The following is a 21,343-nucleotide window of genomic DNA, read 5'->3' on the forward strand; positions in this document are numbered from 1 at the left end:
GGACTTAGGACCATGTGATCAGCGGGGACCCACCGCGGGACCCCGCTGCTTACCTCTGTCCCCCTTGAATCCGGCCATGGTCCGGAACATCTGGGGTCACCGCTAGCTGTGACCCCAGATGCCCACCAGCATCCCCGGATCAGTACCGGCGTTCTGGTACCGGCAGGGTGTAGGGAAGACAGCATGGACGTCAGATGTGCAGCCACAGCTGCATGAAGAAAAAGCTTCAGGGGCTCTTCTAGCCCCCACTCCAACAGGTGCAACCGACTCCGGCCGGGCACCAAACTAAACTGAGGTGCCTTGGCTCGGGGGCGGGGTATAGGAGGGGGACCTAGTGCATCCTGGGAGGCTGAAAGCTTAACTCTTTGGTGCCCTGCGACTGACGTCACACCTATACCCCAAGGTATCCTGTGGATACCCTATGGACCCTGAAGTAGAAAATAAATAAATAAATACTGTCCACAGGGAGAACATACATGATTTTAGTTTCACATGGATAACCCGTTGAAGTGTATTAACTTGCAATTATAGAATAGCAATATGATCAACAAAAAGTTCTGTTGATTAACTATCAAGTACAATTTTCAACATTCCGATAATCTCCAGTAGGCAGAAGTTCATGTCAAGAAAAAGAAGCATTCATTATGGACATTATGTACGTCATGGTTCTGCAATTAGCAATGGTCGTGCTAAACACAGCATGTCTGGAAGAAACACTAAAGCCGCAATACCCACTACGCGATGTTACTGAGCACACGATTAAGACATCGTTATCGTGCAATCGCTCAGTAATCGTCCACAAATTGGGCAATATTATGTCGGAAACGACCAGCAATGTGCGCTTCTGCTGGTCGTTTCCGACATCAATTATCTACTGAACATGCTGGGCAACGACAGATTGCCTATGTTCAGAGATGATTGATGTGCCTACACTGAACGATCAATCATAGGGGGAAGGGGAACGACGGTACGATTACGATGTCTTAATCGTACTGTTGTGCCAGTATCTGCTAGTAGATACACAGTTTAAATTACTACTTCCTACTTATCCTTTGCTTTGTGTATACTACTCTAGGGAGTTGTAGATGTAGAATGCTTACATCTAACAGTAGGTGCAATTAAAAGAAAGGCCACACCTTCCCATTAAGGTTTAATGTTTTCCCATTATCAGGACAAATGTGTACAAAGTGCACCTTGTAGCTGGCACAGAAACAATAAAATATTGAACAGGTGATTACAGCCAGACAACATTCAGATGAAAGGTGATTAGAGGCCTCACTAAGAACATCATGCTCTGACTAATCCTCAGGCTAGATTAATCTCTTTAAACAATAAAGGAGTAGTAATGACATTACTCTGCGGTCAGAGGTCAGGGTCTTACACACTCACCTGATAAGTATTGTCGAAGCTGTCATACATGAATCGAGTAATGAGAGAGGTCTTGCCAACTGCACGAAGAAAAAAGGGAAGAGATTACTCAGTACAAATATAACCTGTAAATTGTTAGCTGCTTATAACCATGCAAATCTAGAACAATATATTGCACAGTAAGTAATTAGTTTAGTAGTGCATCAGACTCTTCAAGTTAAATTTACAGTAAAAAAATATATATACCTGTCACATTAATACAATAGAGGAAAACTCAATAAATAGAGTTGCATAAAGCTGGGTAAACACTTGTGTGTACCCCGCCAATGGGCCGACCAGTACACATTCAGTGATCGCGCTGAGCGTAAAAATTTGTGGGTCCCGGGCAGGGCCGCCATCAGGGGGGGTCTGCCGGGCCTGGAGTCCCGAGCCCGGAGATAGTGGGGGCCCGGTGACAGCAGGGTAGAAGATGTGAAGAATCAGGCTTCGGCCGCCTGGGAGAAACAGCGCAGCGCCGCCGCCGATTTGAAACATGGCACCATCCGCGAGCATTACAGCTCGCGGACCGGCGGCCAATCAGATGGCCACTCCTGATTGGCTGCTGGTCCGCGAGCTGTGATTGGCTCGCAGCCAACGCCATATTTGAAAGACCGCCGGCAGCGCTGTGCCGTTTCTCCCAGGCTGCCATTGTATATCTGCGCCGCTGTCTCCCGGGCCCCGCTGATGCTGACAAACAAGGTAGGACAGAGTCCCTGCCTTATGCCCCTCCACCTAGTGCAGCTGGCCTTCCCTACCCTAACCCTCTAACTCCAGCCAGCCTTCCCTACCCTAACCCTCTACTCCAGCCAGCCTTCGTCTGCCCTGTGCTCCACTTGTCCAGACAGCCTTCTCTGCCTTGTGCCCCCCCAGTCCAGCCAGCCTTTCCTGCCCTGTGCCCTCTAATCCATCCATCCTTACCTGCCCTGTGCCCTCAACTCCAGCCAGTCTTTTCTGCCTTGTCTCCCCTTCCCAGTCCAGCCTTACCTGCCCTGTGCCTCCCCCCCTAGTACACCTAGCCTTCCCTGCCCTGCCCCCCTCTAGTCCAGCCATCTTTTCCTGCCCTGTGCCCCCCAATTACGGTCCAGCCTTCTCTGCCCTGCGCACCCCCCAGCTCAGCCTTTTCTGTGCCCTCCCAGTCCAGGCTTCCCAGCAGTGTACCCCCACGTCCATCCTTCCTTCCCAACCCCAAACTTTGAGAATTTTTAAACTGGTTTAATCACCAATTGACGTCCCACCCCACGGTGTAACTCCACCCACATTATACACAGCTCCGCCCACCTCTGCGCCATCCCCCAGGGGGGCCCTGCCTATTTTGTCAGTACCGGGCCCCACGATTTCTGATGGCAGCCCTGGTCCCGGGGACCCCTCAGTTTAGAAAATTGGGGTCCTACTCCACTGTTTCTGGGTCCCATCACATATTATGGGGGGTGAGGGCAGGCAGCAGTTGCGACAGTGCTGGGAGCAGGTATCAGTTGCGGTAGAAGGGGGTTAAGGGCAAGTAGCAGTTGGGATAGAGCTGGGGGGTAAAGGCAGGGAGAAGACGGGATAGCGCTGAGGGTAGAGGGAAGTAAGGGCAGGTAATGCTAGGGGTAGGGAGGGCGTAGGTGCAAACAGCAGTTACGACAGTGCTTGGGGGGCAAGGAGGAGACAAGGTGCAGGCAGGGCTGGGGGTAGGGTTGGGGCAAGGGTAAGTAGCAGCTGGTGCAGTACTGGGGGACAAGGAGGGGGTTACTGCATTTCACTGCCATTAGACAGAAGGGTCCCACCACACATTGAAAGCACCCTGGCACTGCACAAACATGTTTCAGCAAACACTAGCACTACACAGTAGAATCATAGCAAACACTGGCAGCACACTGGCACCAGACAGAAGGGCCATACCATACACTGGCACCAAATCGAAGGGTTCCAAAACATATTGGCACCACTATGGCAGTGCACAGAAGGGTCCTCTCCCACCATACACTGGTACTACACAGAAGGGTCCCAAAACACAATGGCACAACCCTGGCACTGCACAGAAGGGTCCCACCACAACACTGGTACTACACTGGCAGCACCCTGTTTCCAAACAGTAGGGTCCCAACACATAGTGGCACCGCAAAGAAGGCTCACAGGGGTAGCACCCTGGCACCACACAGAAAGATCCCACCACACACTTGCAGCTCGGGGAAGACTTCAAGCTCATAAGCACCCGGCAGTGGCTACTCACTGTTCAGGAGCCTGTTCTTGGGGCCCATGAACTCGGCAGACAATATTGGACACAGCTAGGGTCTGAGGATCGGCCCAGGAGGAGAAGGGGGGATCCGGAGTCACCTAGCCTGTAGCCGTACAGTGTCACATGCCAGCCAGTGTCGCATGTCAGTGCTGACCGCCGTATGCGCGCAGGGTGTCAGGGAACAGGAGGCAGGACTCGGTGCTGCAGAGATCTTGAGTAGAGAAAGCCCAGCAGCGTCACATGACCGGGAGGCGGAGACTCAGATGCCGATTGGAAGAGAAGACGCTGCCGCCTATGGTGATTGGTGGGGTAGCTGCTTAGGATGTAATTGGCCCGGCTGCTGCGGCGGGCACACAGCGGGTCCCTACAGGACCTGGTCATTTTTTAAAACAGAGTCCTTTATCGTCTGTAACGCGTAAATACACACTATAGCGCGTATTTTGCGAACACTGCACATTAGACGTTTCGGTGCCTAACCATCAGATGTCGGCCCCTGCCACATCCCGCTGCATGGGGTCGTCAGCTGCATAGTCAGATTGGCCCTACATGCAGGCCAACTTGACCATGCGACAGACGACCCCACGGGAGCGTGCACCATGCGACATGTTGGATACAAACTAGAAGATTTTGAACGATATGTCGTTCTGATGTGTCGGAATCGGGCATATCGTTTCAAAAATTGTCTAGTGTGTAGGCACCTCAATGGTGCACACACACAGCCAGATTTGTCAGATGAACGATTGAACGATCTGACCAACGATTTGAACTATGAACGATTTTTGACTGCATTAAAATGACTGAAATCGTCCAAATCTGACTGCAAACACATCAGATGTCAGATATCGTTATCTGACCATCGGGAACACGCATCGTTCAGACATGTCAGATTCTCCTTCAGATATGAACTATTTTTTAAATCGTTATCGTTCAGATCTGAAGAAAAATCTGACCGTGTGTATGCACCATAAGTTCCGGCAAGTCTTTGCAGTCACAATCTGCAGATTTTACTTAAATTTCAACACGCTGTTTTTAGAGAGAGAAACTGGGATTATGGAACCAAAAAAAAAACCAAATATTACATATACATTCATAACCCATTTAAATTAAAACAACAAAAAATCAATGCAGATTTTCGCTTGATTTGATATCAGACTGCCAGAGCCCCAGAGATAGTATAAAACAAACTGTGCACATTAATCTGATCATAGGGATGTCCCATCAGACAAGAAGCTTGGTTATCAGTTTGTCCGCGTTGCCCTTTCACCTTCTGGCCTCACTGATAAAGATCAGACAGTAATCAGCTTACGGAAACCCTTAAGGATTTTACAATAAAAGTGACTATTTTACTAATTGCTTTGGAGAGTTACTAGTAACCTATTGACAATCAAGTAAGGAAACATTCTCCTGCAATACACACTTTGGAAAATGTACCATTTTATATATACCAAAGGTAAATACATAATTAGTAATTTGTTATAAAGTACTAATGTGCAGTGCAAATATTAATAAAGCCATGATGCTTTGCACACCTTCTGGGTGGCAGGTCCCAAAAGTCGGCAAGTAGGATTCATCAGCACGTTTTTTATACATTGCCCTAGTGTAGCAACGCATTTAAAAACATCAATGGGTACTTGGCATTAGATTGCTTAAAGCAGACAGAACAGTCTAGAACAGTGCTAGCAAATCCCTGGAACAAGGCAGCCACTGCGGCTAAAAATGTACTGTTTGTGGCCACGCTTTGGATGGAATTTTATTGATGCCCACAGCTACCTCATACACTGCACATTATGTTGTTGATCCATAATATACATATCCCCATACAAGTCAAATTTTTAATGTTAAGGATGATCATTTGGTTGGTCACTCACAATTATATATTGATCCTGCACCTATTAGGCCAGCAATACTGAAGGTGCATACACACGTAAACATTTTTTGAACGACTTAACTATAACGACGTCGTTATCGTTCAAAAAATCGTTCAGTTTTTGAGTTATAATGATGAACGATTATCGTTCATGCTCGTTCCCGTTTGTAGTTCATTCTGACTGGCCAACTGAATGATTTTCATTAAGGGAAGTTACAAAAATCGTTTGTAGTTCAAAAAAATCGTTCATTACACTTTAAAAAATCTGCCAGAAAATCGTTCATAAAATCGTTGCTAACAAATATTGAGGTAGAAGAAAATACACAAAAGCTACTTAATGTAACTTGACAGCGGAAGTAACTGAGGGTGCACAACATTCAATAAATTTGCAGTGCGAGTTCGCTGTGAGAACAGCTCGCAGGACCCATCTCACGCCTAACTGAATTGACCCCTTAAGCTGGGTACACATTAAACGACATACTGGACGATTTGTAGCGTTCCCACTAGGCTGTTTTAGCGGGGCGCTGCGCTCTGCCCTCCTTCTGGAGGGCAAAAAGCGCCCTGCCCTCACAGCCTGCGGGTGCCGTCTTCATCGGTGTCACGCGGTTAGAAAATGTGCGGTGACCCGGTCACTGCTGGTGAATAGACACTGGACGCATGCACCCGGCATCTGTTCTCCCTGTAAGCAGCGCTTGGGGGCTGCCCGGCGTGTCCGTAAGTGCCGGACACGCCCCCAAGACCGACGAAAAAGTGACACGTCTTATAGACAAGCCCCCTTTTAAATGGCCACGCCCTTTTCGGGTGCGCACGCGCCGGAAGTGCCTTCTCTAGCTCTGGCGCCCTGCCTGCCACCGGAGCTACAGTGAATGCCAAATTTGCCAATTTCCGACGAATCGGAACGACAAAACGTACTATTGCTCATTCCAGCACGTCTTTCGTCGCATCTTCAGGTCGGCCTGCAGTGCAGGCAAATCCGAAGATTCGAGGAATGACACCATGCTTCTGGATGCAGAAGAGGTACGACATATTGGGTGGTTGTACCCCAGATCATGCCATGTGTATGGACCTCCCGATATATCGTCCAGTCACATCTGCCGTTGCTGGGTACACTTTTCTATTGTGTACCCAGCTTTAGACTATTTGGTAAAAAGAAAAAAAAAAAAAAAACCTGGCTGACTTAATAGGACAAATGTATTTATTGAAATTAGGTTTATTTTCAAAAGGAGTTGAACTTTATTCTTTGAAAGATAAATTCCTCCTTAAATATTATTCTAAAAATGTCCTCAAAATTGCAGATTTTCAATTTCTGGTAGGCAGGCTGGGACTTTTTGTGCAATATCTTTGTAATATGATGCATTTTTATTTAGTCAATGTGAGTGTTCAGTTTGCTAGTGAATAATAAATAACTTTTTACTGTATTTCCTCTTGTTCCATTTTTATAGTGACCTATTGAGGGCAAACAAAATACTTGTTGGTGGAGTTGGTGCAGTATCCAGGACGTGAAGAAACTGTGATTGACATAAGAAATATTTTGTCTAGTAAGGGCATTAGAAATCAACACCTCCAATCACCATATATTCTATCTTCATTATCTGGAAACAATGAACGTGGAGGTCCACCAAATTAACTTGAAGCAAACAAAAGTGTGTATCATCTTGATCCCCACACACCTAGACCTTTTTTTTATGTCCTGCATACTGTGAAAGTACACAATTATAAGAAGACAGAACCACAGTGCTTTAAAGTAGACATGAGCTGCTCAGTTTCACTTGGTTATGTTTGAATCGCAAAAATGGCATTTTACTGGCAATCTAGAACTCGTGTGTTTTGAAAGCCAATAAGAGAAATCCAAACTTTACAAGCTCTAATTTGGTGAAAATAACAGCCAAAACCGAACCGCTGCTCATCTCTACTTTAAAGTAATATCAATTAATTTATTCTGCTAGATGAAGGCAGTAGGGATCACCAGATTACTCCACATCTTAACAAAAATGTGCACGACTTTCATTCACAGAGTTAAACTGGCCATACACCAGATCAACTTTCCTCCAACCATCCAACTAGTTATTTGGAATGAAAATCCAGTAATGCATGAGAGCAAATGACAATCAGCAATTTGCTCCCAAACACCGGAAAATGGACGAAAGTGGATTGTCATTTGCTCTCATGCATTACTGGATTTTCATTCCAACCAACAAACTAATTGGATGGTTGGAGAAAAGTTGATCTGGTGTAAGGCCAGCTTTACAAGAGAAGCCAACTCCCTCGTATGATATTCTGTCAGTACCTTCACATCCATCTTTTTTGTCAAATCATCAGTTAAAGTAAGCACCATGGCAACTTACTCAAATAGAACACACCTCCATTGATAAATGCTCCTTTTTATTACTCTATCGAGCTATTCTAGTAGCTCTTCAGCTGGAAAAAAACAGCTTTCCAACTTGTATTGGAAAATGGACATAACCCAGCCTCCCCCTTCTATGCAGGTATGTAGATTAAAATTTAAACTAGAGATTCTACATGTACAATAAGCTTAGTGTTGAAAGACATATCCCAGAAAGCCTGCTGTAGGTGGTATCTGATCCCAGACCATCTCCACAAAAACTTCCCCAACATAACCAGCCACTGTTTAAGGAAATGTGACCAGATGGGCAGTTTTACCTACACATGGTGGACCTGACCTAAAATTACCTCTTTTTGGACATCAATAAGTTCACATAACATGATGGGATTACTATGTGCCGATATATCGATCATAATCACATTTCGACAACAGTTTTATATTACACATATGTTGCACAACAGTATAAAAAAATATGTCAGTTGTGTCTGGTTTGTCTCCAAAACGGAGAATATTACTAGCCAAGAAAAAAAAAAAAAACATTCACGTTCATCTGGCATGGGGTACCTGGTACTCCAATACTTTAGTATTCCCACTGTTGGGTACTGCATCAGGTGTGGATCTCTAAAAGCTGCCCCCACCTCGAGCTTAATCACACATCTTTACCTTTTCCCATCACCTTTTCGGGTGTGGTATAAGAGAGAAACAATGTCTAGGTAGACACCAGATGTTAGACAGTCAATAGCTAGATAGGGACAAAAGGTCGACAGAGAAAAGATAGACACACTAAAGTCAGACATGTAAAAAGGTCGACAGGTACAAAAGGTTGACATGGTCCAAAGTTCGACATGAAAACACAACCCTCCCTCCCGATGCCTAACCGTCTGGGTAAGTGCCTAACCCTAACCAAAAAAAATAAAAATTTGTCAACCATTTTCATGTCGAACTTTTGACCTGGTCGACCTTCTGTACCTGTCGATCTTTTTACATGTCTAACTGTAGTGTGTCTGACTTTTGTCCCTGTTTAACTATTGACTAACATCTGGTGTCTATCTAGACCAGGGCTTGACAAATTTTTATAAAATCTAGGAGCCAGGATGTAAGTGTAGGAGCCAGACCACCGTCCCCCCCAAAAAATGACGTGAGTGAGGAGCACAGGTCTGTGTGTTATGCAACTGTTATACACACTATACTAGTCCACAAAATGGTCGCAGTTGAATGGATACAGTAAAATGGAGCCCCCCCCACTACTCTGCACAGCTCCCCTGCTCCACCCTCCAGTAATAACAGACCACATTTCACATAAAACAATGGTGCTAGAAAGTACAACAAAACCCCCCTCCCCTCGTGGTCACACTACTATCACTCCGAAGCCACGCCACAATATCTGGCAACGCATAGACCCTATTAGCAGGCCAGGATGGAGAGGAGGAGTCAGCGCAGGCCAGGACGGACACAGACACAGCAGTCACCGTAGGCGACACTCAGCACATGCACTCCTGTGCATGAAACGAATGCACAATACTATAGGCAAGAACCTCTGCCGAGGCTGATGTGGATCTGCTTCCTCCCTCACTGCAAAATCTGGTAGCCAGACAGCAAAATCTGGTAGTCATGGCGAACTGGCCCCTGGGATTTGTCGAGCTCTGATCTAGACATTGGGCTCGATTCTATTGATCACAAAGTAAATAGCACCGGGAGGGAGCTCACAGCGCTATTCAATTCAGAGCGCCGTTAAGGATTTCTGCTCACACCCCAGGCGCGATGCTGTTATCTGCCCTTAGCACCGAGAAAACAGCATTGCGCCAGGAAGTTTAGTCGGAGAATGCCAGTTCTCGCAACTAAACACCCTGTTTAAGGTGCGAGGGGTGGGAGAATAGGCATTCCCCGACCTACCAGCGTGCAGATTGGAATAGCGCCGGGAGCTCCCTCCCGGCGCTATTTACTTTGTGATCAATTGAATAGAGCCCATTGTCTATCTAATTACTATCTATCTATAGTGCGGGAACCCCACCTTCCCTTTCCCTACTTATTGTCTATTTACTTAATTCATATTTACAGAACAATATATTATATGCAGCCAAACACATAAATCTCAGACATTGTTTTTTTTAATGAGTAAGTCCTCCAGCACTTTCAGACTATGGAACAGATTTGATTAGAGGCGCTGTCCCGCGATGTTCTGGTACTAACGTAACGGCCTATTACTTTAGGCTCAACATAATTTTTTCCTGCTCGTCTCCTTGGAGGGGATATAGCTAACTAGCAACGTTGACCATAGTATGATGTTCCAGAACAGCACCTCGCAGCTAAGACACTCTGTGCATCACCCCTTAAGTGTTTTGTTAGCTGGTGCGATGGTAATTTACAGTAGTACAGACCACTGTACAATCTAAGCAGATTGAAGATCTATTATTGCCCTCTGCTAAATACCATCTTGCACTGAAGCCGTTGGCTTTGGTCCCCTGTTGCGTTGATACTAGTGCCTTAACAGAATGAGTTTTGCTCACTGGGGCCCGTTCATAACCATGTAAATAGGTATACAAAAACGGGCAGTCTGAGGTCATAGGGAAGCATAATAGAGGGAATGGGGAAATATGTGCCTACAATGGATACAATAGTACTTCCACCAGAAAACCAGTAGGGCAGAGGTTCCCAAATTCTGCCATTATAGTCCAGGTTTTAGGGATACCCATGCTTGAGCAGAGGTGACTTAATTAGTACCTCAGTCAATTTGATTTAACCATCTGAACTTCATCATGGATATCCTTAAAACCTGGACTGTAATGGCGGAGTTCGGAAAACTCTGTAGTAGGAAATAAACATAAGTTGAAGGTTGGAAAGACATTAAAGTAATGTGTCTGCTCACTACGACTGAAACAGAACAGATTATATACATGAAGAAAATTAAAGATAACTTCACCCAATAATTAATTTTGGATCCGGCGGATTCCAATAAAATAGAAAATAAACTTTGAGGGGGGAATTTAATGGCATGCGACGCCCATAAGTGACCGGGAGCTACTCATTTGTTTTCTCCTATCGCAGATTTCTGCTTGCACCTTCTCAATGCTGGCCATACACGCTACAATTATCGGGGCGATCCGCCCGATATCTTCGGATCGCCCCGATAATTGTAGCGTGTGTGCTGGTGACCGAGGGTTAAATATCGCTCAGTCAGGCATGCCGGATTGTCCAGCATGCTCGTCTGATGCAATATTTATGAGTTAAAATGTCAGTCGCATTGGGCAGTGTATGCCCAGCCGCAGCAGACAGACATTTCCTGCGTTCCTTCCCATGGAAGGAACAGGGAAAAGTCTCCTCCTCCGGGGGCGAAGCGCAGATGTCAGGCTAATACTTTGTGAGTTATCTCACAGTGTATGCCGCGTACATCTGCGGTCTGGCAGGCAGCCAGATAAAATGTCTGTCGGTCTGACAGCCCAGCTTGAGTCACGAGCAGAAATACACGCTAAGTGTGGCTTTTGGGCGCCTTAACTGGCACTTCAGATGGAAGAAACCAGTTTACGTAACTAGACCCCTGCATTTTGGGCGCAACACCCGTGATACGTGATGGGCACCCAAAAGCTCTTTAATAGCTCCCGTCACTTTAGACGTGAGCTACATGTCAATTACATCATTCCCTGCCCCAGTGATCTTACAATCTATGGGGGCAATTAAATTAAGAGCGAGCTGAATAGCACCAGGAAGTTGGTCCCGGAGCTATTCAAGTCACCTTGCAGTTTAGTCAGACTAGTCTGACTTAAGTCGGAGAATGGCGGTTCTCAAGACTAACGCAGGGTGTTAGTCACAAGAACTGGCATTCTCCGACTAAAGTGCCGGTCACGGGGCTGTTGATGCGATACAACAAAGCTAACCATTGCGATACTGTGCTGCACATATACTTAACAGGTATGAAATATTTGAAAAGACCTGAACCTGTGGCAATGCCATGCCCCTCTATTGTGAGCTTTCCTCACCTGCCTCCAGTATATATTGAGTTTAACAATTTCCATTCTTGAGCAGCACAGATGGTGTAATGGTTAACATTACTGCCTCACAGCACTGAGCTGTTCATTTCTCTCTACAGCCCTGTGTGGAGTTTGTATATTCTCCCTGTGCTTGCGTGGGTTTCCTCCAGGTGCTCCAGTTCCCTCTCACACTCCAAAAATATACTGGCGGGTTATTTGGGTCCCAACAAAATTAACCCTAGTGTGTAAGTGTGTGTAGGGAATTTAGATTGTAAGCTCCACTGGGACAGGGACTGATGTGAATGGCTAAATATTCTCTGTAAAGCGCTGCGGAACAAGTGTGCGCTATATAAAGAACTGGTAATAAATAAATAATACATTTTGTGTATCAATGTCTGAGAGGCATATATATTGGATTAGTAGCTTTCAGAAAGTAATGTTCCTTGTAGCACTGTACTGTAGGCTCTTGGGGTACATTCAGGTAATTCAGAGCTACATATCAAAAACACAAATGTATGATAAAATGTAGGGATACTCATTGTATAGAGTTAGGCCCACCATTATTAGAAGCACCGTGAAGTGGCAGGTGTATGTACAGATGTGTCTTCATACACTATTACTGCAGCCGCACCAAAGAGCCCTTCTGTGTGTGCCAGGTCACGTTTTATACAGCTTGTGCAGAGCATCTTTTTTGCCCGAAAACCGGTAATTCCATGGGGGCGATTCAATTCAACGCGCTATTGAATAGCGACGGGAGGGACTCCAGCAGCTATTCAATACACCGCGCTGTTTGGACGCGCTAAGGATTTCTTCTCGCATCCCCCTGGGGATGCGAAGAGAAGTCCGACCAAAGTGCCGGGTGCGCGGCTGTTTTTATACATAGCGCGGAGCTAACAGTTGCACGCCCGGCACTTTGGTCAGAGAATGCCGGTTACCGCGCCTTCACACCCTTGTTAAGGCGCGATAACTGGCATTCTCCGACCACACAGTGCACTGAATTGAATAGCTCCGGGAGCTCGCCCCCATGTGACTCACGTTACATTTCATGTTAATTTTTTGAAGTTTAAATGCACCACACACAAAAATGAAGCTGAAATTCAACATTTTAAAAATAAGACAATAATATATGGCGTAGGTAGTCATAATCAATGCTTAGAAGCAGAAAAAATGTACACTCTAAAGGTGCATACACACACGATTTTTTGAATGATCATTAACGATATCGTTCAATCATTGTAAAAATCGTTCACTTTCTGAGTTAAAACGATTATCGTTCATGCGCGTTCATGTTTGTAGTTCAGTCAGACTGACCAACTGACGATTTTCATTAAGGGAATATGCAAAAATCGTTTGCAGTTCAAAAAAAAAAATCGTTCATAACACTTTAAAAAATCTGAAATCGTTCAGAAAATCGTTGGTAACAAAATTGTGTGTGTATGCAGCTTTAGTAGTTACATTTTGTTGTTTATATGAGTGACTCATGTTACAACAGAATGGACATATTTAAACCTGCTCTAATAATTTTTACAATATTATTGTTATACTTTACACTTATAAGACTAAACTTATGATTGTCGCAAACAAAAATCTGAATGTTAACCAAACTATACTTAAAATCAATTTTGACATGTGACTCAGGTTACATATAAATGTGACTCACATTACATTTTTGTCCCCAGTCGGGCTCTAAAACAAATTACTCTAACCTGTAGATTCTACGTTAATTAATCAATATAGGTCTGTTTATCTTCCTGACTAACAAACTGTATAAAATATTTAATCTGGTGATTATGGTCATTTCCAATTGCTGCCAGATTGTTCCATTCTGCTCACTAAGTATTCACCATCTCTGATGTCCTCGATCTCAGCTGGGTAACTTTCCATCATATTCTACATAGAACCAGTCACCAATGTTAGCTACAATATCTGAAGTCACTGTAACAGTTACATTAAGTTCATCAGTAGAAAGAAATGAAGTTGAAAATGTCTTGGCATCTTCTGTGATACAATTTAATTTTCATGGGTCCTATAGCTCATGGAATGACCCAAATGAATCTTACAGCCAGATTCAATTAATCACAAAACTTACAGCGCGAGGAAAAGTGCTAGTAACCTTGGACTTTTACGCCCAGAGCTATTAAATTATAAGGCCTTTACATTACAAAGTAAATCCACAGCTAACGTTAGCCTATAGATTCTGGGATAAGTGCCTGTAACTATGGGTTAATGCGTCCGTGACAACCACAATAAGGGTACTTACCGCGGATCTGATCAAACAGAAATCCACGTTAAGTGCACCCTGCAGCTGGTTACAACTGAATAGCTCCAGCCATTGCATAAGCCCATGGTTAATTGAATCCGGCCCTTAGTCGCAAACTAATGCAACTAACCACACTGTTTAATTTGATATGCGACATTGGTGTATCTGTGTGAGTGAATCTGTATACTAAGCAATCTCGGAAGAAAAAAAACACTTGCCGCACAGGACCTGGCGGCTTACTCGCACCAGACATCTCGGCTTGAGGCTAGTGTTCAGGACACATCTCTAACTTCTTGACTAGACCAGAAAGTGCACAGTGGCGGGGCATACATTCACTGAGATAGAAAAGAGGAAGTAGCGCATACAGCAGAGATACATGAATTAAGGACTTCTGATTCAGTGACTGCAGCTACTTACTGGTCTCCAGCTAACACCATCCTGTTAAAACCTCACACAGTACAATTTTCAGCATGGTTGCGTGAACAAACGTGTAGCTCAGAGAAAAAAAAAGAGTCTGCAAGGAGAAACTTAATTCCCAGGTAGATAGTGGCACTAAATCTATCCTCGAATACAGTATTGCCAAAATATTAATGCTAAATGAGTTCATTTTAACTTCAAAAACAATAGCCAATTTATAAAATGTACTCTAATATACTTACTGTAGTGAATTCTTCATAACCTTCTTTAATAATCTGCAGCAATGAATACTTACCCTGTTTATACCCCAATTTAATTCTCATATGCAGTCTTACTTTGCACATATGAATGGCATAACACATACAGGACAGGAGAAGTGTTTGATTTCATCTTTTTATATTCAACGTGGCAAAAACTGCACTGTTCAGCAGGTAAATTCTATTTATGGACAGCTACACAATACCATATTGTTCTCTCAGTTTAGGTTATGCTGATCATACACTATCCAGTTTATGGTCCTACCAGCCAATAAGCTGAACAGTGTATTGCCACGACCAATCATTAATTATTAGTCTGTTGGCATGTAAAATCGTCCAGTGTGTCCGATAGTTCTGGTAAATGGTTGGCTGCTGCAGCAGCCGACTGCCTGACTTTTCCCCTGTTCCTTCAGAGGTGAGGAAAGGGAAATGTTTCCTCCCTAGGGGAAGAACACAGATATCGCGGCCTTATACACTCTGAAATATCTCTCAGTGTATGGCCATGATATCTGATAGGTTTCAGCTTGTCAGATAAAATGTCTGTTGGTCTGACAAACATTTTATCTGACAGTGTATGCCATCTTTACAGTGTAAGTAAGTATGCATAATTCACAATACCATTATCGTTGCTTTGTATGCTGGTATTCAGACTCATGTATACAAGCACTAGTATGTTCCTGTTAAATACTGATGTATAATACCCCTTTTCCACTGCCACAATAACCTGGGTTATTGCCAGGTCTACCCGGGTCGCAGCTCAGTGAAAAAGGGTCCCTGAAATATGACCCGGGGCAATTGAAAGACCCGGGTAACTGTGCAGTGGAAACAGCGCGACCCAGGTCTTGCCTGAAACAAACAGATTGTTTGCCTTTAGTAGTGCTTAGAGCAGTGCTTCCCAACTTCGGTCCTCAAGGCACACTAACAGACCAGGTTTTAGTGATATCCAAGCTTAAGCACAGACGGTTAAATCAAAATAACTGCTGTACTTAAGATACCTGTGCTCAAGTGGGGCTATCCTTAAAACCTAGACTGTTAGTGTGCCTTGAGGACCATGGTTTGGAACCCCTGGCTTAGAGATTACATCATCTCCAAGCGTCACTATAACGCTGGAAGACCTGATGAGAATGGCTAGACCTGGGAATAACCTGGTTCCAGCCACCAGTGTAAAAGGGGTAAAACTCAGCTCCGACACGTGAAAACTCTGTGGTCAGTGTCCCGGAATGAAGCCGGGTTTTTTGTGTTAAAGGAGTATAAATTAGAGGGGAATCATGCCTATAGGAAGCAAGAGCTTCCAAATAGCAGTGGTTAATGCATTCATTAAGCAAATAACATCCCAGCTTGGGGCGGTATTCAATTGTTTCTACCCCCCCCACTTCATGCCCGACAGAGTTATTCAATTGTTGCTCCTGTCAGGCGCGATCAGCTGCCGGCGCACCATTTCAGCTCGCACCACCAGGGGGGTTTGAGCTGGAATGGGCGAAAAGTGACCCGTTTGGGCGCCCAAACGGCACTTTTCGCGATCGCGGCTAAACCTGACCTCTACGTGCGAGATAATCGGCATCAATTGAATAGAGTCCCGTCACTTTAGACGGAAGATCCGGCTCACTAAAACAATTGAATGGGGGTGAATCCAATTAGCCACGTGGGGTGCGAGTTGCTGTTGCAACGGCGTTAAAATGGCGGCAACGGACCGTCACCTCGCACCCTTCGCGGCCCGCTCTGAGCCCGAATTTGCGGAATTTTGCTTGTAGCCCTATGCGAGATCATCGCGGCTAATAGGATTGACCTCTTGGTGTTCCGTGTAATCCTCTTTTTAGACAGAAGGTTGTGCCTTTCAGAATGACAATGTAGCCATACAAAATGCATGTGATGGTGTGATAGTTCAATGTGCACGAAACGGAAGTTAAGCTGGCCACAAACATAGCGATATTTTACACGATCTGACCGATTCCAACACATTGGAACGACAGATCGTGTAAAATATGGCCAAATCCTGAGTAAATCGTGAGTCTCCACTCACGACCAAGATGCGCGTCCCCGCTGGTCGCACATCGCATCATCGGATCTGCCGTGCAGTAGGGCAGATCTGACAATCTAGGAGGCGATGCACTGTGAAAGTCTGGATGCAGGAGAGATCGTTTGAAGATTGGACACCAAATTGTGTGCAGATCGTGTGGAGATCGTGTGCAGAGCTGCCGGGGAGAGTTTCAAGGGAAATCGTACACATCGGCTGATCGTGTGCAGATCGCCATGTGTGTGGCCAGCATTATCCGTATGTCATGGCCAGTTACCAGATCTAATCCAATTAGGCATTTATGGGCTTATTCCCAGACAGTATGTAAAAAAGGCATATACTGAAAGACATTTGCTGCATACCTGTGGCACAAATCAAAACATTTGTAAACTAAATGGCATGGCACATACAGCTCATGCTAGCTACACATGGTGGTTGCATCATTGACGCACCCTGACTAAGGGGCATATTCAATTACCCGCGAAAAGTAGGCTAAGTTTCGCCTGCCGGACTGTCCGCTTAAATTGCGTGTTTTTGGAGAAAAGACTTTGCGTGCACGTGGCTGCTTTTCGCCCTATTCAATTCCAAAGGACGCAAAGACGAGACACGGCGAAACTCAAACAAGTGAAAAGTGCTCTCAGATTTGGGGAAATTAGCCTGACAACCCCCAAAAGTTGCACTAACATTGGGGAACACTATAGATGCCCCTGAATAGCCCTGAAGGTATTTGGGGTACTTAAATGGTCTCAATAGCTTCTAATTAGCATGTTTGCACAAGTGGTGAAGAATAACATTTAGCAGGTTTTTTTGGAGAAAATAACTAGCCCAAGCAAATTTGGGGTACATGAAAATGGGTGCAAGCATATTTTAAAATTACTAATGTGAAGTTTTAAAAAAAACTTACAAAATCCACCTGCAATCTTAAAAACACCTGGGGCATACTAGGGTGACCCTCTGGAGTCTATTTCTCAAGTTTTAAGTTTGTCCCCCAACTTTGTACTTTTTCGCACCCAAAATTAAAGTACAGTACTTTTTTGGGGTGTTAAGGTTTTTTTTTTTTTTTTAACTGTTTTTGACAGTTTACCTTTGGGGGGCTGTCCCAAGGGTGCAGGGTGGTTCCCGCAATTTTGCACCCCAATTCTGCACTTTTTTCCACCTAGTTTCATAGGCAAATCTTTTTCGACTAGTCCGATGCATTGACTTTCCACACCGGCGAAGTCTTTGGTATTGAATACGGGGATAAGTTTTCGCCTGGCGAAATGACGTCACAGGCGAAACACTTTTCGCCGAAAATGGCTTGTCACGGCATTGAATATGCCCCTAAAACTTGCCTACGTGAGAATGCCTTGATACATTACAGTTATGCATCGTCAGCTATAAGTGTAGCAATGCAATTGAAATGCGTACGTTTCCGCATTACCTATACTTGCATACACTAGAGAATGTGCGGTTCACAAACACACAAGATACACTCCGCATTTGGCCTGCTGTATGGAAAATGTACAGCATTGCTTGGTGTGCAGTAATGTGTATGCGTCATATGCGGATATAGTTTGGGGGCAATTTAACGGACTGTGCCGTTGAGCATCATGGCGATACTAATCTGTGCATATATCCAGTAACTGCAACAATGCTACTTTTCCTGCGCACCTATATGGGAGGCGAAGAAAAACTAGCAATGTTACTGGTCACGATGTACCTTATTGCACTTCTTCCATATCGAAAGTGGGGAATAGGTTGCTAGCATGCCTTGTGTTGCTTTCATTTTATACACGAATGGCAAAACTGTGCCAGGGCATGCTGGGATGTGTAGTTTCACATAAGCTGGGAGTTGCCTACCCCTGAAATACAGTATAGATCTTAAAAGAAACAAAGTTATCTGTATTATAAAACATATATACAAGAGAAATTAGTCAACTGTCTTCTGGAAAATAAAGTTATCCAAAGTGCTCTGCTGCTTATTTACACTGGACAAGCGAGATGAATATCACAGTGGTTCAGGAGAGACCACAAGCAAATAGTAATTTACCAATTAAGTCATCCGCTTCACCTATTCCAGATTTTTTCATTTTTCAAATCTAGTAAAAGGTTACGATGAATTTACCCAGACTGGGAATGACGTGTTCAAAACTCAATAGAAACATAGGCTCTTTTAAAATTCAGTAGCCAACTTTAACCTCAGCAAATCTTATAAGAAACCTTGGGGGATATCTACTGGAAGATTGGAAAGATAACAAACAAAAAGAAAAGACACTAAAATAATAAGACCTCTAAATAAATGCTATACAGCATTGTTCAAAACACCAACTATTCCACTAAGTTGACCAAAAACATAACGGGGGCGATTAAACTGTTTTATCGCGCCCGTTCACCCCTCTAAAGTGGCGGAAGATCAGGGGGGAGATATTGTATTGTTTTTGTTATTTTCGCGCGTGTCGCACCCAAATGGACCGGGTTTAGCCATGTAAAATAGCTAAACCCATCTAAAAGTCCTGGCTAGAGTGTCCAAATAGCAGTTTGGTCGCCCAAAACCAGGACATTGAAGATTTATGCTCACAACCTCAGGAGGGTGCAAGCAGAAATGTGTCCACCAGTGGCATTCACACCCGAACGAAGCAACAATTGAATTGCTCTGCAGTGTGCGTAGTATTCACAGCCGCAGTTGAGAACAATTGAATCTCCCCCAATAAGTTCATGATCAGTCCAAAGATACTTAAATTGTTTTTAAGACACTCACCATTGTGATCTATTCACTATTTTTTTATTTAAACAAATTTGCAAGCTGAAGGGCCATTCAGCTGAACACATGGCAACACCAGGACAGGGCTACAGAACCTCCCATTAGTGCATGTTCACAGTACAATAATGCCCCGATAGGTATCCAGCTAGGGGTAAACACTGGCAAAACAGGGATTTGATGAGCCAACTTAAAAAGTTTTAACCAAATAAGCTGAGCACCATGTGGTCCCATTTTAAAGAGACATGATTGAGATTACATTAATGGACCAAGTTTTAACTCATATGCCAGTTTTATGTGACCAGCCTTCCCTTCATGCTGAATATATACCGTGTTGGAGAGGGGGAAAAAAAAAAAAAAAAAAGTCAAACCAAATCATAAATATAAATCCTAGCCTGTCAGGCTCTAACTAAAATGAAGTTGCCGATGGTCCTAATACCGACGTCGACATCCCAACAGGTCAGGACACCAGTATCCCTACCACTGGCATCCCGAAGGTAAGTATTGGGGTGAAGGGGAGGGTAGCGTTACCTAGCAGGGTTAGGCACTGGGGAGGGAGGGTTAGGATTAGGGTGATGGGAGGGGGAGGTTAGGTTTAGGCACTAGAGGGGGAGGTTAGGGTAGGGGTTACAAAAATACTTACCATTCACTCAAATGGATGTCGGGATTCTGCCTGTCGGGATGCAGCTGTCGGTATTCTGACTAGCGGCATCCCGACAGCCAGGATATCATACCCAACCCTCCTCTCTAAGGGTGGAAGGACCTAGTGTCCAACTCACACAAAACAGCAACAATATTGCCCAACAATAATTGAAGGTATTTCAAACATGTTGGTATAGGCTACAAACAGTTCTGTAGACAGAACACAGACAGGCCCTTATCAACAGCTGTGTGTACAAAGCTAGTCTCTGGCCAATGGGTAAGTTAGCAATTTTCCATTAAGACTAGTTAACAGTTGGTATCCAAAAAGCTTTGTGAAAATAAATGAAGCAAGCTATTATAAGCTATGACGTTAGACACAAATAGAGATCATCCACTATGACAATTTTGATGCAAAAATGACACTTTCATGAACACCAATAATATATTTCATATACACATTACTGCTGCATTAGTGGCATGTATAGCCATCTCGTGATGTAGGGAACATTAACAACCTCTCATATGATAAACAGAGATCACAGTGACATGCATCCTATACACTGTAGCACAAAGGTATATGAAGACGCCCATCCTTGTGCCAGGATACTGCACGGCCCATAGCTTTCATACATACATATTCTGCACGGCCCATACCGTTCTTATGTACCCTGCACGGCTGTCAGTAGCATGAGCCTCTCCTGCCTGTCTATAGAACCACTCCCGTATGTATGATGTATTGTATATATATATATATGATAATAAACACATATGTAACTATTGGGGATTATTATTGGCTGCACATAAACAATAAGACCATCCCTCTCCCAGGCTCTGACCGCTTTGCTCTCCCAGGAAGACCAGCTTGAACTTCCGCAAGGGGTTGCCGAACTCTCCACCGCCTGCCGAGCTCATGATGATGGCGCCGAATCACCAGGCTGGAGCAGAACCGAGCAATACCGAAGCGCGGGCACGCAGACGAGTTCGAGCGCGCTCCGTTCCCTTGTGCGTGGGAGGGAGGGGCCGTGCGCGCTCTCGCACTGTGATCGCGCCTTGCGTTCAGGCCGCCATGTTGCTATACCCAGGGGAAAAACGACGTACTGGCGTCTACTGTGGTATTGAGGGAGGTTGGGCGTTTTGTTGAAGCATGAGCATTAGGTAATCTCGGAGAGAAGAGTCTCTTAGATATTGTTCAAATCTGGCAAGCATTCAAATTAT

General features: G+C 44.6%; 1 protein-coding gene across 2 annotated transcripts in view; it reads right to left on the minus strand.

Moving 5' to 3' along the window:
* Positions 1-21,135, minus strand: part of RAB41 (RAB41, member RAS oncogene family) — a 65,743-nt gene extending 44,608 nt beyond the window's left edge. For both annotated transcript variants that reach the window (XM_088445006.1, XM_088445004.1), the window contains exons 1-2: positions 20,965-21,135; positions 1,390-1,448 (exon numbers count right to left, since the gene is read on the minus strand). In XM_088445006.1, coding sequence (XP_088301132.1) covers positions 1,390-1,448; positions 20,965-21,040 — 135 coding nt within the window. In that variant the 5' untranslated portion in view covers positions 21,041-21,135. The remainder of the gene's footprint in view (positions 1-1,389; positions 1,449-20,964) is intronic.
* Positions 21,136-21,343: the final 208 nt, after the last annotated feature.

The sequence above is a fragment of the Taudactylus pleione genome, unplaced genomic scaffold (assembly GCF_031769625.1).
Source record: "Taudactylus pleione unplaced genomic scaffold, aTauple2 ptg000375l, whole genome shotgun sequence".
NCBI lineage: Eukaryota > Metazoa > Chordata > Amphibia > Anura > Myobatrachidae > Taudactylus > Taudactylus pleione.